Genomic DNA, 17258 nt, shown 5'->3' with positions numbered 1-17258 from the left:
GAATTGAAAATTGTTCGCTCTTCATTAACAGGTTTGTGCATATATTCAAAGAATATTTATAACAAATGTTCCTTAGTAGCACAACGTATTGGCGCAATATCGGGAAATAATGTAAATCTAGTATTCCCAATATTGGTCCAATATTGTAAGATGGACGCCTTTTCTTATTTAGCCAATACGTCTATTTAGCAATATTGGTCTAATATTGCAATATATATTAGACTAATATTGTTATTACATTGTTAAATATTGGCCGATGCACTTCCAATATAAATCTAATATTATATAATTATTGTCGTGCAATATTTACATTTATTTCAGGGCCAATATTGGCTTTACGTTGGACAATATCGACTAATGCATTTCTAATATAACCAACATTGGACCAATATTCAGCCAATGCACTATGCTCTTTTGCGCCACTTTATACACTTACGATTTTATACAATATTTAATTCTTGAATGGATATTTGAGAAAGGAATAGAAAGAAGATGAAGCACCGTCTAACAACTTTTTCTGTACGTAATATACACGTATTTTTTCATACGAAATAGCAAGAGCAGTCTTTTCTTTTTTTAAAATTCTCTTTTATTCGAAGCGAATTGCATCTGTCTAACAATAAGCTGTGTTTCCCGTCTACGGCTAGACTGACCCTGAAGATCGATTGGCCTTCGTGGCTGGTCGCGATCGGCGGTTGCATCGTAAACAGACGCGGAATGCGTCGTAGGACGTCGACGACACGAAGCGGATACGGTGGAGGCCTCGACGAGCACGTCGTCGAGGGCGTCCTAGAGGAGAAGAGGATCATCTTTCTATTTCGGGCTCGTGTCTCTCGATGACGTCACATGGACGAAAATATCATACGGTTAGGGAGGTGCAGTCCGCCTGTTGCGCGGTCCAGGTCTCGATCTTTCCCGGAGTCGCGCAAAAATTCTCGACCCCGCAGTCGTCTTCTCTAGTCAAACGAGAGAACGAAAGGGGAGATACGCGACAAGTACGCGGCAGTCGATCGGCGTCGCGGTGCCGCCCGTCGACGATCGCGCATCTTCGAGGATCGTTCTCCAGGAGGGTGCAGCCACGAATCCGAAGCTCCCGATCCCGGGACGACACACTCGCGAGGAGTGGTTCGCACGAGCGATCTCGCCCACGCCTGGTCCCCGCCTATCGCGATCTCACCGGTCCAGGAGTCCGTCAGTAGCGCGTCGCGCACGTCCTCGAGGGGATCGTCTTTGGAGAACAGCGTGGACCGACGAGTCGTCGATTAACAGCGAGCGAGCGTGATCGACGCAAAGGTTCGCGACAGCGAGTTGTTCTCGAGGGTGAAGCGGAAGCAGGATCATCCCCCGCCGCGGAGAGAACGCTGAGCGAGGATGCCTGGCGCCGGTGGTCAGCCACCGCAAAGGACCACCTTCCGACCGCCGTGGGTCAAGGATGGCCCGAACCCGTTGCCCATGCCCGCCGCGCCCTGGACCCTTAATTCCCGCAGGGACTCCAAGCCGAAGACTGAGGAAGTTCCGGCCTTCTCTCAAGTCACCTTGAAGGTGGGTGGAGGATTTCGAAGGAATTTATGAAAACATATAATTTTCAATTGAAACAATTATTAAATAGTTCAATCATTTTTCTCTTTTCATAATCAAATACCTATAAATAATATTTTTATCGAGGCTCTGTTCTATCGCAACATTTAGTTGAAGAAAACAATAAATTTCACTGCCTTTCTATGTATATTTGTGCACATGTCAACACATTTATACATTTTGCACATATGTACATACGTACACGGGAAATGTATATGTGTTTTATGTGTGCCTAAATTCATGTGGAAAGGATCGGTGGTGCCTAATCGCGGCTTTAGTTCACGCCGAATTTGAATAACACGTTCCGTTTCCAGCGAGAATGACAATCGTCTATGCAACTTTCGCAGTCTTTTTCCATTCAGATATTAGGTTTCAAAGTCAGCAGACTTTACTGACCGTGATATTAATAGCCGGCGTGGGTGTCTTGCAACGTGTAAGCTCGATAAACATTTCGGGCGGCGCGAAGTTCCACACGGTCAGTTGTATGCAAACAATGCATCTTGACGATCCATCCGATTTACAAACTCGCTACTTTAGGTTCCCTTTACAGAAAAGTTACGACAATTGGAACAGTAAGCACGGTTTGTCGTTGCTGAAAACGTGGTCATTAATTAGATATTAATTATCGAGTCTCGCAAACGATGCAAGTTATAGATCATGAATAAATGCATCCGTAGTCCACTATCAAATTATGTAATCTCTGGTAAGATATTTCATAAGAGCGACTTAAAATCACGTGTCTAAAGCCAACGGCACACGATACTATTTTTCCTACTGGATTGCTTACGAGGGCCAATCAGGATTCAGCCTTAAGTCATCTGATCTAAAACTCTGCATTCTGATTGGCTCTCGTAAGCAATCCAGTAGGAAAAATAGTATCGTGTGCCGTTGGCTTAAGACTGTTGCAGTACCTATTTGTTTGTTTCCCTTCAGCGTGGAAAATTTTTCAAGCGATTACTTTTAATCTCTTGGCGACGTTCCACATAAAATCACGGACCTGATATTCGATACGCGACGCGCGAAATCGCGATGGCGTGTGAAGATTTTGCGTCGTCTGGCATTATGTCACTATATCTCTGATTGTTTCTCTGATTGTGTATGTTTAGATTCTTACTAAAACAAACTAAGTTCAGACCACAGATTCGTCATTAATTGACTTTATCGCGTTGTGCTTTGCATAAATCCTTATTAGACCTCAATTCTTTATTAATTATCACATGCGAACGATATTAGTAAAGATATAGAGTTATTTTCAGACCTCCTTTTCCATTCTTGACCCCATAATTCTTTAGTTTATTTACTATTGTTTTATTATTAGAGGAAGTCTCCTATTATAAGATAGGTTTGTAATATGAGATAGCAGATTTTCATGCAAATTTAAGCACAATCTTCTTTTGCGGCGATTACACAATCTAACAATGAATTTTCCACTAAATAGATTCTACTTCAAGAGCAATAAATTCAATGTGGAACCAACAGACGATGCCAGCTGTTACTTTAGTAGAGATACCTGTCTCATATTAGGAGCCGGTTTTACAATAGGGGACTTTCCTCTACATATATGTAGAATTGATGATATTACTCATGAATTTCGCAGTAGCGATTGTAAGTTGGAGACATTCGTCTTATTGCGTTTGTTAATTGCAGTTAAACTGATCATTATAGCTACACAAATAAAAAATTTATTCGAAAAATTGCGGATTGCCGCAAGTAGTTCATGACCGTGCGTTAAAGTCTTCAGACATGCCGCGTGTGTTTATCAATTGCAATTTCGTTTTCTCGACGAAGGAAAGTGAGATCCGTCGTACGCGTGACCACATATAAGCCTCTGGGTCACGATTATTTAAAGAACACGCGTTTCTATTTCAAATGTCTTGCCAGCTGCGTCTTCCGCCAGTTTCTTAACGCGCTTATACCGTGATTTCGCTTGAAGCATGATTGAAAATCGCGTGTGCAACGTCGCGGATTTATATCGAAAGCGATTTCGCGGATGAATAATATATTTTCTGCCGAATTATTTTTACGAGAACAAAAGGAAAGGGCAACAATCTCTAAGAGAGTGGCCCGAAAGGTTGGACTGTTTATTTCAAAAGGTGGAAACTCCGCATCGATGACGATCAAAGCTGGAATAACGTGACATCTCGTGTGCGAAATTCAATGTGGATTATTTAAAGCCGGCAGAACGAATTCTCCGAGACTTGCCAAGAAAATTCTTTGGATCTCTCTCTCTCCCTTTCCATCTTCCCCTCCCCTCCCCTCCCCCTCTCTCGACACTCAAGAGAAGAGGGCTGGAAGGAGGGCGATTTTTTCTTTTTCTATTTTCTATCACGGCTACTTTACGCAAGATGTGCGACAATTATTCTTTCGTATTCTTCTTCACGTCGCACGGTCCTAGAAAAGAACACATTGATATAAAAAGCGCGAGAAACTGATTTGTAAAAATGTGACAAAAGCGTGAAGTGTAAATCGAAAAGAGACGTAGGTGCCTGTTAATACAAAAACGTAAACTCGACTCGTTGAATTGCGACGGAATTTTTGTGTGTCAAGGGAGTGAAAAATAATATTGTTTAACACAGTTTTAATAATTTAATGAAAGATATTAATTTAAATAATAAATAGAATGTAATGAAATAATAAGAAATACGTATATATCAAATAAAATATATAACAATTTTGTAAAAGAACTACATATAATTAATGTCATGTACAATTTATGTGCATATTATTATCTGCATACGTACACATAAATATCAGCACTAGGATTAATAAATATTTTAGTAACACTGGTCAAGTAATAAAATAATTAATAAAAATAAATGTTTACATTGCACTCGTGCTATCAATAATTAAGCAAGTGTTCCTTCTTTTCCGGTCTAACAGAGTGTGCCGAAACCCGCGGAGTCGGCAGCACCCTCGTCAGATGGACCGCGTAAACAGAGCAAAATCACGATAATACCGAAGCAGCCGAATAATGAAAAGATCCCGAGTGGCCGACCGGTGCCAGCGAAGCCGCGCGAGAATGGACGGCAGGAGCCAAATTCGAAGCCGCAACTCGAACGACAGATCCGCATCGACAGATCTCGATCACGGGGTGACATTATACCGCTCTCGAAGAGTGAAAGTACCACAGGTACGAGCGACGATGCCATTCCTCCCTGTAGATTACATCATTTGCGATGTCAAACATTTAATCCTTTCAGATATTAAGCCGTCATTAAACGTTGAATTGTCTTTTCCGCAATTCTAGAATCTTTGCTGAAAAACTTTACTTTTCACACGCGGTGGATATTACGTGAGAGAGACAGATTATTGTAGAGGCACGGAATTTAGAACAATCTGACGGATACAAACGAAGAGAAACGGGACAAAATTTATTTAACAATTTAATAATTAAATCAAATGAAATTAATCAAATGTTAGTGACACGATTAAGAAGCAAAATGTAACAATATAAATTCATAGAGTATCACGAAAGGATTAAATAAGAGATTCGCAAAATATCCCTTTCTGACTTTAACGAAAGCTATATTTGTGAAGTAAAACTAAAGAATACGTAGATTTACAGCAGTTAAAAAGTATATATACAAATCTCTTAATTGTATCTTCCCTAACTTTTATGTACTGTAATACTGTACTTTCCCTGAATAACGAGGATCCTCTATGCTAAGGTGCGCCAACTTTATCGAAGAGCTCGTCGCGAGCGAACTTTCCGCCACCGCCACCCCCGCGACCGCCACCACCGCCACCCAGTCGTACGATCCTTAAAGACCTGCCAGACCTCAACGAGACGCAAATGCAGAAGCTGGAGGCATTGAAGTCCAGGCCGAGGAAACGGCCGGATTGGGCCTGCATGATGAAGGAGGTCGAAAGCGGCAAGAAGCTCAAGCATGTCAAGTGTAACGATCGGAGCGCACCCCTGATCGAGAGGGTGAACAAGGTCACGGCCGATCCAGCAGGTGATCGTCGAACCCTCTTCGATCCCCGCCGGGTGCCTACGGGGCCGTATCTTCCCCCCTTGTAGAAAGTGTCCTCTCCTTAAGAAGAGAAATCGCCGTAGAGAGAAAGACTGTGCTTCGCGGAGCTTCTCCTCTTCCTCCGCCTTACTTTTCCCGTGTGATCGTTTGAAGGGACGTCGGCGACGTAGCACATTCGATTGGACGTGCAAGCCGAAATTTCGATTAACACAACACGTCTCGCCGCGTCTCGTTTGTAGCGCAAATAGTATTGTTTTGACGCTATCGCCCTTTCCTCCAAATCACCTCTATCCCTGTCGATAGGCGAGCCATCGTTTATCCATTGTTAAACTGTTGGACTAATTAAATTGTTAATTGATTACCGTTAAATTAACTGGTGTCTTCATGTTTCTCAATGGGTTTACCAACGTCCCATCCCTCCCCTTTCTCCCTTCACGCGAACGAGCAGCAATCAGGATCTCTCACTCTCTGAATCGACGTCTCCGATGAGAAACGATAACATCATTCAGAGATGGATGACTCGTACGTCGATGCAAAGCGTTAAATATTAATTAATGGTTGTCGTAAAATTCCACGTGACACGTCCGTCAAGTTGAGTGAAGTATTCTACATATAACATCATTCTTTAGCTACAAATGAATTTCAAGAAAAGTGAGCCGACAATTATTATTATTTTTCAATCTTTAAAAATAAGTAATTTTAAATTTAGATTTTAAGATAAGCAAAAAAAAGGTGATTCTACGAGTTGCATACGTCTTTATGATACGTGAATATTGCACTTTTTCTCTAATGTATGTAAATTTTTATGTTATAATTTAGAACATACTCGTTTCTTGTTTGTATATTAAATACTTCGTGTACATAAGAACTTTGTCCATTATCAAAATGACACGGTATCGACTTCTCTAGTAAATAACAACACAGTGACAACGACACGTATATCTATTTTTATGCTGACTGATTGTCTCTCTTCGCTAGGCAAGGCCCACTTCGTATTCGAATCCGAAAAGTCGAATATGCACAATCAACTGCTGAAACAGATCCAGGAGGGTGTGAAGCTCAAGACTGTAAGGACGAATGATCGCTCCAAGCCGATGCTGGAGGGATTGAAAAAATTCCGACGACAAATGACCATCGAGGAGCAGATTCAAAAAGCCGAGGAAACGCCGTTGCTGGACGTTGCTATTCAGGACGAAATGGATGACATCGATGCCGTTAGGGATGATTTGCAAAGCACCAAGCAGATGCTCGCGATGGAACTTAGGAACAAAGAAGCCTTGGAACGAGACAATAAGCGATTGCAGGTAACAATATTAAAAAGGTATTGACATTTGGTATTTTGGGGAAAGTTTTTAATAATAATTTTACTTGGAACTTTTTATAATTTCATTCAAATAAGGTAACGATCTGCTCGAACGAGGGAAAAAATTGAAGAGTTTAAAGAATAGCTAGAGGTTTAACTAATAGAAATAAACAGCTTAAAATGAAGACAATTTCTTACCGAGATAATATGTGCAGGCGAGAATTTTGAATCTTGAGGCAGAAGCGGAACATATGAAGTCACAAAAGAATGCTCAGGAAAGCAAGCAACAGGACGAGAAACTCACGGAATCCTTGAAGCAGGAAGTGCAACGAGCGAGAAAGGACGCAGAAAAAGCGGAGAAAGAATTCGCCACTGCTGCCGCGGAAAAAGACAAGATTAAAAATGAGTTGGAAGAAATGAAAAGAATGTATGCCATGCTAGAAAAGCGTATGAAAGCTGGTACGTAATTAATATTGTAGCTTGGCTTGAAACTAACTGAGCGATATTAATCGCGTGCTCATCTTTCCCTTAAATTTAATCGCTTTTCAAACGAAATGTTATGAATTCCATGCAACTCGTATCTATTATGCTCTATGTTGATGCTTATACTAATCACATTTCTTAGCTTCGCTTTCCTTTGCTTTGCTTGGAAAGCGAAGCGAAGAGTTGGCGCTGATTGAAGCTACGCTGACAGAGATAATGGAGGTATGATATTCCAGGAATGGCACTGGCTGGTTGTCCAAGCGCGAAAGACGTAGCCAGGATCGCGACGCAAAAGAGTATAGACAAACAAGATGTTCTCAGCACGAGCGAGGAGGAAGAGGAGACGACGGAAGAAGAAGAAGAAGACGAGGATCCTAAAGCCGGAGCGGAAAAACGCGCGCAGAGGGAGATTAAACTTCTCATTTCGAAAATTAAGAATTTCAAGTAAGTGCGAGATCTCCGAGATCCATTTAACTCGTGGTAAGCGATCGTATCGATAATACATTAAATACAGAAAAATTATATGACAAATTGTTTAAATAGGGATAAGGCTGTAAATGCCAAAAAAGAGAGACACGCGCTGAAGGAGCAGATCAAACAGCAGCAAAAATTACTGGCAGAAGAAAAGAACAAATACAAGGAACTGCACAAGCAAGTGGACAAGATGGCGAAACTCATGGGGGATGTCGACGAGGAAGAGGAAGAACTGGACGACGAGGAGGAAGAGGAGGAAGCGGAATCGGAGGAAGAGTCGGAGTCTGAGGAATCAGAGGAAGAGGAGTCCGATTCTGACGACGATCAAGCACCTATTGAGAAACGTAAAAACAACTTGGAAGTGAGTCTTCCTTGCTCGGGCGAAGGTATTACAATAAAATTTTTGAATATTATTTCTGAACGTCCGATTTCCTTTTCAGAAGCACGTGAGAAAACACGAGGGACGACTGGCAGCCTTGAAAAAGGGCAATTACCTACTGAAAGTGCAAGTAGATAGGATCAAAGACACTCTGGTGAAGCAACGAGAAGATAGCATTCGCCTGCAGGAGGATCTTGATTCTGTCTTGGCGGAACTAGGTTAGATTAAATACAGTATAAACGAAGAATATTTCCATATGCAGAGATTGTATCGTACACAATTATACACCATGCAAATATTACATTTTGAAATATAAACAATTGTATGTTACGAGAATAATTACACATACCTATATTTTTTAATAAATTATTGACCGAACGCAATGCTTCTCGTAATGGCTTATTGAAGCAAATAGCTTATTGTATGAAATAAACGCTTTATATATTTTAATCTTATGATATTTTAGGACTCCAGATGTTAACGTTCAAACCCAAGGTGGGCTTGAAACATTTTTTGAAATTGGTGCTTTGAATCGATCGAATGAATGAGCTTGACTGTCAATTATTAAACATGCGAGAATCTATTATTTTATTTACTTTCCACCACATGTTTTACGGTTAATGTATTTCGATGACGACACGATGTAAAGGAAAGAAACATACAATTAGGAATAGTCACTGGATAAGAAACAAATTACGTATACGAGCACGTGAGAGAAGATTAATTTTAGAAGAATGAATTGAATAATTATTACATTTTATTACATTGACCGCAGTGATAATGAAATCGCATCTGTATTTTTAGGCAAGCATTCTGTGACAATTTTACATTCAAAATCAATGAAATTGCATTAATAAAAAATATATAAAAACTCGCGATTTTTATTTCTATTCCAAATGTATTCTATTGTTAGACTGTGAATATTATAATAATTTCGAATATTCCCTCATGCATTATCACTGTACATACAATTTTGAATGTCGAAGAGCGTGATGAGATTATTTGATTTTTTATCGCGGTATTGCTAAGAATATATGGCTCAAAGCGGAATAGAAACGGTTGACAATTTATTATGGAGTGTTAACTAAGTACTACATAACGTTAATGTAATTCACGCAAATATAACCGCGTTTGACTCTTAAAGCTCACTTTCCTGTTCCCCATTGATTTTAAGATCAAGAATTTAGTTGTTCGATTATTTAAAATAAGGTGAAATATTCACCTTACAAGTGCATTTGCTCTGCAATCGAACTATTATTGTGTTACTTGCAGAATAAGTAAGCTATTTTCATAATAAATAATCTGCCGTTTTGACAAAATACTTGACAAATAAAAATCTGTGTTCGTAGATTTTCGCTGTTCGCATAATAACTGATGGAATTTGCTATGACAATATGTTCTGCAGGCAACATTATTTCTCGTGCAGGCATCGTAAACATTATACTATACAAAGCGTGCTTGAAAACTTTGTATGTTACATCTTTATTGTTACATATAAATTAAAAGATGTTTTTCTTTATTTCAGAAAAGATCTTATCTACGTTGGATGAGTCTGAATAGTTTTTATTTTTCCGCTACATTTTGATTTTATCGTCCTTTATTTTCAACCTTTTGTCACCCCTTATTATCTTGTTGAAATAAATAGAATTACGATTGCTATATAAACTACTAAATATCTACACAATTTTAAATAAGGTAAATGTAATATTTATGTGAATTCTAAAATACAAATTTAACTAATATATCTCATAAATTGCACGATATTTCCAGAGAATACGCAAGATATACAATTTATATTTTTGTTTGGAAAAATTCTCCCATGGAGACGAAACTGATTAGATACATATTATTCTTGGCAATAGATTCTTTCTTGAAACTTTTCGAGCAAATAGCTTTCATTTTTATTGTAAATTATAGTTTAAATTGGAGATCTGGAAGCGTATGGTGAATAATGGAAACGAGAATTATTGGGATTCGACTTTCTAATTGAACGACTTACGAGACTCCTGAATGCGCATGCATCTTCGTGGGCACCACACCACGGATTTGCACGCCCGCACAGTTGAGTTTCATTCCTCAAAGTACCAATCCAAGAATAGTTTAAATTGGAGAATTTGAACAGGAAGGAGAAAAATATTTATATAGACCACCTTTTTACAAATAAAAATTATATTTGAGAGTCGGAGATCGCTATTGCTCTCTATGGGTTACATGTATTATACAATGTGTTACATCGTGGCGATTTCGTTCTTGTGTTAAATTGCTGAAAGGAATTTAAATTATGTAAAAAAAAAACGACTTGCGCGCTCGCGACAATGTCTCCAGCGCAATGATAGCGACACGCAAACTTATGAGAACGATGTTTGTCACCGTAATGCCATCTTCAAGATATTATAATAAAAATGATACGCAACGAATTCGTTATTCGATACGCTGGAATATGATGAGAATGTATAATTTCACGAGATGCACGATGGCACTTGAGTCAATATCGTCAATATCTTAGTTCGCTTATCATTCCTGTTATTTTTACATGAAATCGGAACGTGGGACACTTAAAGAGGGAACAGAAAGAAGAAAGAAAAGTTGCAGTTGAAACGTGCATATGTATAAAAAGCAGGTATATATACATTGATTTGCGTAGAACATCACAAGATGCAATTCAGGTCGAAAATAAAAATTCGCAGCATGTACATACTATCTTCGATTATCACGTAAAATCACCGAGCTAATGTTACGGAACGACATAGTTGATTTCCGTAGATGTTTCGTTTATGGACAAGTGTGTACATATGTGTATCTATGTAATTACGGACATTGCTTTTGCGACAAATTCTTGGTCGAGATTTGTTCACACTCGTGCGAAATAAATACTTATTTTCAGCAATTTCTATCGTCACAACCTATGCGAAAAATACTGTTTTTGACATGAACAATGATCCAACAGAATTTCTACATATGTAGTACATACCATGACCTTTTATTACCATTCGCTTTTCCAAATTTAATATACGAAGTACCTTAGCAACCTGTTGCATAACGTTAAATAAAAGAAAAGAAAAAATGAAATAATGAGATCTTTATGAAATATTCCAAGTACGAGACAGATAATAAGGGTGAATAAACAGTACTTTTACCATTATTTTACATGATTTTTTTGCAAAATTTTGAAATTAAACAGAATTTAATACAAGATAAACGAAAATATATTTACATGTATTCATCTATACATATATAAATATGTACAATTATGACATGCACATATATATGTATATATATATATATATGTGTTATAATCGTGTATGTAAATTGAATGTATATTTAATAACATATCTAGGGAATAGAACTTTAGGATGCTAAGTCGGGTCTCGCCAACTTTGGCTCCGCAGTCGCGGTGCTTCCGGCTTTTCAGGATCTAGTGAAATGGGATGGGAGTTGAGTGAAATAGACGCTGCGGCCACCACTGCGTGTTTTGTTCAGTTCCCTGACTGTTTTGCTTTGCGAGAGCCTGGAGGAGGGGGAGGGAGGGAGGGAGGGAGGGAGATTGCGACTCTGGAGCCGAAGTTGACAAGGCCTATGCTAAGTGAATAACATAATTACAATTTTTAATTCATTTCATGAAGTTTAATACAATTTGAATTTTAGTTATAGATATAATCCATTTTAGTTATACATATAAAAAGTTACAAAATTGCAATTGATGATGATCTTCTTTCAATATTGTTGCAAAGAAAAATCCAAATAAATTAGAGCATTTGTTTTAAACACATTCAGTAATTTTGCGAAATATATGCGCAAATATATCTGCTAAATCATTATTGAACAGATAAGAATTTGTGTAAGAAAAATGAAAAAGGAATAATAACAAGTCCAAGTTGCGAAGGAATCGTTCTTGTTAAAATTCTGTCTGGTCTTATGTCGGTGACAGTAAATGTTATCCAAATATAAATTCTACACTAGTCAGGTCCTTCCTGTGGCATTATAAGGATGTATCTTTTAAAGATACCTAGATTCTCTCGTGTAAAATAAATAATCGCTGATCGTAGCATGCTATTATGGCTCTAATTCTCTGCAAATGATGTTCTTACGCGATAATAACCAGATTGCACTGAACAATACTTCGCGAGTGAGCGTCATGCTCTTTCACGTGTCCACGAGTTCAATTTTCACCTTCTTTTCCTCCACCAGTTTAACGTCCGTCACATGCAAGTTGTGTTCGCTCTTAGCAGCAAACTTGATGACAGCTTGCGTGGACACTTGAGTGTGTCGCAGATCCAGGCGTTTTAGCGCCTTACATCTTGTCAAATGATCGAGAGTGGTTTCAGTGAGCAACTTGCAATTTGCTAGGTTCAACGATGTCAGATTTGGCAGGGAGATGAGGTGCGCCACCCCAGAATCGGTGAGCCTGCCAATCGATGAAAGGTCTACAGTTTCAAGATCCGACAGATGCTGGACTACATATTTTATTCCTCGGTCCGTAAGATCACATCCTGCTACAGATAGATTTTTGAGATGCTTCAATCGTGATGTTTTGTCAATAAGGCCAGGTCTCGAATCAGTTGGTGAATCCAGGATGTCTTGTAAAACAGCGTCGTTGAAAGAGATGACATAATTCAGATTTAGCTTTTCTAGAGGCGGACAGCTGCAACTCTTTAGGGCACGAACGCCGGCCCAAGTACAGCCCTGAAGGGACAATGTTCGTAACTGTGGTAGTCTACTCAGTAGCCAAGCTAGCTGCATCTTATTGATGTTGGTCCAGTCTAGCGAAAGACTCTCAGGTTGACGTCTGATGATAGCTGTCAGGTGTGAGGAATAGAGGATGTGGTGCGACATGTCGAGTTTCTTCCATAGACTGGGTTCTACACTGTATCTTGCCCAGGTACGGCAAACCAAGGCACAATTCGACAGATCCTTCACGTTGAGAACTCGAAATATCGCAAGCATCACCGTCTTGTTGTACACCAGACTCTGCTCGTTTGGCTCGCTGTCCGTTTCTTGAATAGGCGGGGGCGGTGCTGGCCTAACTACAACGTGAGGCCTCACCAAGGACCTGCTGCTCGAGGCGATTAACTGCATAGCTAACTGGGTGCGCTGCTGAGTCATTCTCTGTTCACCTTCGGCTGGTTCCCCGGGCGAATCATTCCACGCCTGAGGAAAATAATGCACGCGAAATGTATACAGCAACGCTCTATACAATTCGGCTTATGCTTATCTGGAGATTCAATCACGTAAAAATACGCAAAAATTATTCCACTGTGGATACAAGACGGCTTTTCTGAAATTTCTATGAACGTAATGTACCTCGTTGGGGTCGAGCCTCGACCGCTTACTTGGTGTCATAGCTCGCTCGGAATCCGTAGTCGGTGCCGAGGAGGCTGCGCTGGATACCGATAGCTTTCGCGTGCGACCCCTTGCCTGACGTGGCCGATAATCCAAGTTTCGACCTCGCTCGCAACACTCTGGACACTCCCAACTGTTTGGCAAATCGTCATTCACAGTTATCTCCTTGGAGCTTAAACCTATACATTCTGGATGTATAATGTCGAAACAGGTTGAACATTCCATTAAAGTAGATGGTGTTGTGGGAAACGATTTACCTGCAATTTCAAACATTCGATCTATGGTAAGAAAGAGATCACATACATAATCTAAATTATATAAATACATAAATGTTTGTATTATAACAGTAAACAATTTTTTTAAGTGTATAAAAGGCTAAGGATACGATTCAGAAATGTTTATTAAAAAAAATGATAAAACGAATTATATTTAGTCGGTGGCAAATTGTACGTACCCGTCAGTGGTGCAGGTGGTTGTTTCCAGCCATCTAAGTTGCAGACCTTACAGGATGACGTAACAGGAAGCATGGGTCTGAGACACTGACGCATAAGGCATGTTTGCTTAGCGCGACCACTGCCTCCGAACTTGACCATATCTTGGCAAAACACACACTCTCGACAATCCTGTCTAGTGCAAGCTTCACACTTCTTGCATCTCGTGCGTCTTCTGCGCGGGAATGCTCTCTCGGATTTGTCCGAATGATGTCTCTGCATTTTGACAAAACCTTTCCTCGTGACTTTCATCCGTTCCTAGAAAAAAGCGAAAACAGGACAAATAAAAATTGGACAAAATATACTGAAATGTATTCGTTTCAATTTGACGTAGCAAACGATACATACTCGGTCGGCGATACTTAAAGGCGGTGGTGACGGTAACACAGGATTGCCCGTCACTGCCGCCTCTGGATTATCGTGTCTGTGCTTCTCCACCAGGCAACGAACGTCGTGAATGAGCGCTACCGGATCGCGTATCAATTCCGGTACGTTCTTCTTAGTTGACGGTAACGAATGTAGATACATCACTATTGCTTTCAAGCCGTGTAACTCGAACGGCGTGATATGTACGTGCTGGTGCTGCTGCGGGACCAAGTGTTGCCGCTGCGACTCTGATATATCCAGGTGATTTCTGCCCAACAGCACGTGCACGTATCTTTCGAGGACGTACCTGCGGCAACACACGAATACGTGCGTTACACAAAAAGCATGTATCTCGCATTAAATAGCACAAAATACACTGCTCGGCCCTTACCACAACATTTCTGTGAAGAACGGATATCGGAATTTCTGCGGCACCTTCGTGTGCTCCTCCACCTGTGCGACTTTGAGCTGCTTTTCGATACCGAAGCTGTGAAGGAAATTTCCACCAAAGACCAAAGAGTCCTGCGGAGTGTATACCGCGTGTATCCAACCAGTCGGTATGAAGAGCGTCATGCCAGCCGTCAGGCTTATCCTGCCGCATCTGTCTACCATATCACCGAAGAATACGTCGGACTGTTTGCCACTCAACACCCACTCCTGATAGAGGGTCAGGTTCTTCTCGGTGGGCGGAATCAGCCAGAAGATCTTGCCACCGCGCAGAATGTGGTACCATACACTCGTACCGCCAAAGTCAACGTGAAAGTCGGTGTAGCAACCTTTCACAGACATTAAGCAGTACTTTTGCACCTTCGGATACATCATGTCCTCTAGCAGATTGGTAGACTCCACCTGTGCGTCCTTGAGGTGCCTGGGCCACACCACGTCTACCCAATCCACCTGCCTCACTAGCGCAGGCGATTGTACGTAATTCTCTAACTTGGTATGACTAAACTCTAATGAGATCACATTCAACAAGCGTTCCTTGTTGGGATCCTCGTAATACTTCTGCCACTCCTTCATAGTCATATCTTCATTCTTTTGAGTATTAACATCCATAACGTCCAGCACTCTCTTGGAACCTATCGCATTAACGAAAACGTCGTTAACGCCCGTCGAGCGGCTCTCTCACGCATACCGAACTTACCCACGCAAGTTCTGACGTCGTTTATGGAGAAGTTGGAGCTGGGCACTCGCAAGCCCAGCCCGGACTTCTCCTTGAACAGCAGCGGTATCTGCAGACCGTGCTTCTGTAGGTAAGTCAGGTTCAGCTCCGGACCGGTCATCTCGCGGAAGAGGCCGCTGAAATTGCTCAGATCGTACCTCTCGCCCTCGATCTTCTCGTCGAGCTGGAAGGTCCTGCGGCCCTCGATCTCCTCGTCGCCCAGCGTCCAGTCGTCCGTGTACAGCTTCCTGGTGCGCTCGCGCTGAAACATGAGGCGCACGCGGGCGGTGAGAGCAGCGTGGCACGTGGACGGCCAACACCGCGCGACGGATCGCCGAGCGTCGCTCGACGTCGCCGTCGCCGTCGGGAGTTGGCGCGCGCGTTCTTTGTTTACCAATTGGCGCCTCTTCGGCAGCGGAGTGGAGTCGTCGGCCATTGCGGACACGCAGGTAGAAACGTATCACCGGAATCGCATCGGAGTCACCACGACGGGCACGCGAGCAAGGCGGGGCGGTCTTCGCGATCAACGTTCAGTACCAACGCACGTGTCTCGTTATTATTTACATGCTAGACGCGACGCGTCAGTGACGCCGCGCGTACCACGTTCCTCGCCCGTGTGAAACAACGAACAGCAACGCCATTTTCCTGCCGGCCAGTGCCGCCAACTTCTCCGCCCTGCCATCCCCGCTCGCTGCGCGCGCAGGTCGGCGCCGCCGAGGGAGCGCGCGTGCGCGCGTCTCGCGCGCAGGTTCCTGGGAAAAGGCGCGAGGGAGACGTGGCCGACGAAAGGCGCCGGAGAGAAACGCGCCCGTCCTTGGCGGAAACGCGTCGAGATTTCGTTCGCGTCGTGCCCCAGGACTCTTGTAAGTAACGTGAATACCGTCTCGAGTGACTCGTAGTCGTGACTCGTCGGCTCCCAAAGTGGGATTTCGACAGGTCACGAGTTCGAGCCTTTCCTCGCCGGCGCGGTCTCCTTCCGATTCCTACGCTCGCTTTTTACAGGGAGGACATTACGTTCGTCGTGGACCTCCGGCGACGCGCCGCGCGACGCGAGATGCGCTCAAACGGACGCGAGGAAGTTAATCAACAATCGAGTGTCCCCCGAGCGTCGCGGCGCCGCGTTGTCTCTGCGCCTGCGCGACCCGCCGCCATGTTGCATCGCGTCGCTTTCGGTGCCTCCGGGACGCAACGGCTCTGCGTTTCTCGTGCGATTTTCCCGTTTCGGGAATCGAGTACCGCGCGCGGATTCACGTCGGTGGACGCGCGAGCGCCCGCGCCTACTCGCGCCCGAGTATCGACCGGAAGGACCGGGCGGAGTTTGGCGCCAACGACCCTCCGAGTGGTAAGTGCACCTTCGGTCTCTGTTGCCGCGAAATCGACATTGCTGTCGGGCGATTTACGGAGACCGCGCTCGTTCGCTTCTCGCGTCGCCTTTCGGCCGATATCCGCGAGCGAAATGAAATATCTGCGTAAATACATTTTGCGCGCGTTCAAGTGCGCGCGCGCGCGCATCCGACGTCGTTTCGACGTGTCTCGCGGTGCCTCCGTCTCTTGCATCGTGGTATCAAGCTAGAGGTGCGTTCCGTTTCGCGCATAATCCTTCTTTATTTGAGGAATAGCAAGAAGAAAGAAGAAGAAGTTTCGTTTCGCGTTCCGACGCGCGACGAGCCCCGGTGCCGCGCCGTTCGCCGCGCTTGCGCGTCCGGCA

At 42.6% G+C, this 17258-nt stretch overlaps 2 protein-coding genes across 2 annotated transcripts; one reads left to right on the top strand and one right to left on the bottom strand.

Moving 5' to 3' along the window:
- Nucleotides 1–768: 768 nt before the first annotated feature.
- On the top strand, nucleotides 769–9708 carry LOC105568859 (DNA ligase 1). Its single transcript, XM_012024853.1, has 8 exons — nucleotides 769–1542; nucleotides 4459–4708; nucleotides 5247–5534; nucleotides 6531–6856; nucleotides 7071–7314; nucleotides 7575–7782; nucleotides 7882–8173; nucleotides 8253–9708. Exons 1-8 carry the CDS (start codon nucleotides 1372–1374, stop codon nucleotides 8412–8414), a joined length of 1941 nt encoding a protein of 646 aa, XP_011880243.1. The 5' UTR covers nucleotides 769–1371; the 3' UTR covers nucleotides 8415–9708.
- A 2021-nt stretch (nucleotides 9709–11729) lies between these two features.
- LOC105568858 (jmjC domain-containing histone demethylation protein 1-like) lies at nucleotides 11730–16198 on the bottom strand. The gene is made up of 7 exons (XM_012024852.1): nucleotides 15945–16198; nucleotides 15533–15812; nucleotides 14780–15467; nucleotides 14371–14695; nucleotides 13986–14280; nucleotides 13493–13788; nucleotides 11730–13339 (listed from the first exon to the last, which is right to left on the bottom strand). Exons 1-7 carry the CDS (start codon nucleotides 15984–15986, stop codon nucleotides 12335–12337), a joined length of 2931 nt encoding a protein of 976 aa, XP_011880242.1. The 5' UTR covers nucleotides 15987–16198; the 3' UTR covers nucleotides 11730–12334.
- Nucleotides 16199–17258: the final 1060 nt, after the last annotated feature.

This window comes from Vollenhovia emeryi, unplaced genomic scaffold, assembly GCF_000949405.1.
Source record: "Vollenhovia emeryi isolate VEMERY1.0 unplaced genomic scaffold, V.emery_V1.0 DF939127.1, whole genome shotgun sequence".
In the NCBI taxonomy this organism is placed as follows: domain Eukaryota; kingdom Metazoa; phylum Arthropoda; class Insecta; order Hymenoptera; family Formicidae; genus Vollenhovia; species Vollenhovia emeryi.
Note: the sequence above shows the minus strand (reverse complement) of the source record. Positions and strands in the feature narration are given on the sequence as shown.

What these genes read in the sequence shown, in the direction of transcription:
- LOC105568859 (XM_012024853.1), top strand. Translation starts at nt 1,372, where the DNA reads ATGCCTGGCGCCGGTGGTCAGCCACCGCAAAGGACCACCTTCCGACCG. An exon ending in GAGACAATAAGCGATTGCAG is followed by an intron (nt 6,857 to 7,070) that starts GTAACAATATTA and finishes TAATATGTGCAG; the next exon opens with GCGAGAATTTTGAATCTTGA. An exon ending in AGAAAAGCGTATGAAAGCTG is followed by an intron (nt 7,315 to 7,574) that starts GTACGTAATTAA and finishes ATGATATTCCAG; the next exon opens with GAATGGCACTGGCTGGTTGT.
- LOC105568858 (XM_012024852.1), bottom strand. Translation starts at nt 15,986, where the DNA reads ATGGCCGACGACTCCACTCCGCTGCCGAAGAGGCGCCAATTG. An exon ending in CGACGTCAGAACTTGCGTGG is followed by an intron (nt 15,468 to 15,532) that starts GTAAGTTCGGTA and finishes TTAATGCGATAG; the next exon opens with GTTCCAAGAGAGTGCTGGAC. An exon ending in ACCACCTGCACCACTGACGG is followed by an intron (nt 13,789 to 13,985) that starts GTACGTACAATT and finishes TTGAAATTGCAG; the next exon opens with GTAAATCGTTTCCCACAACA.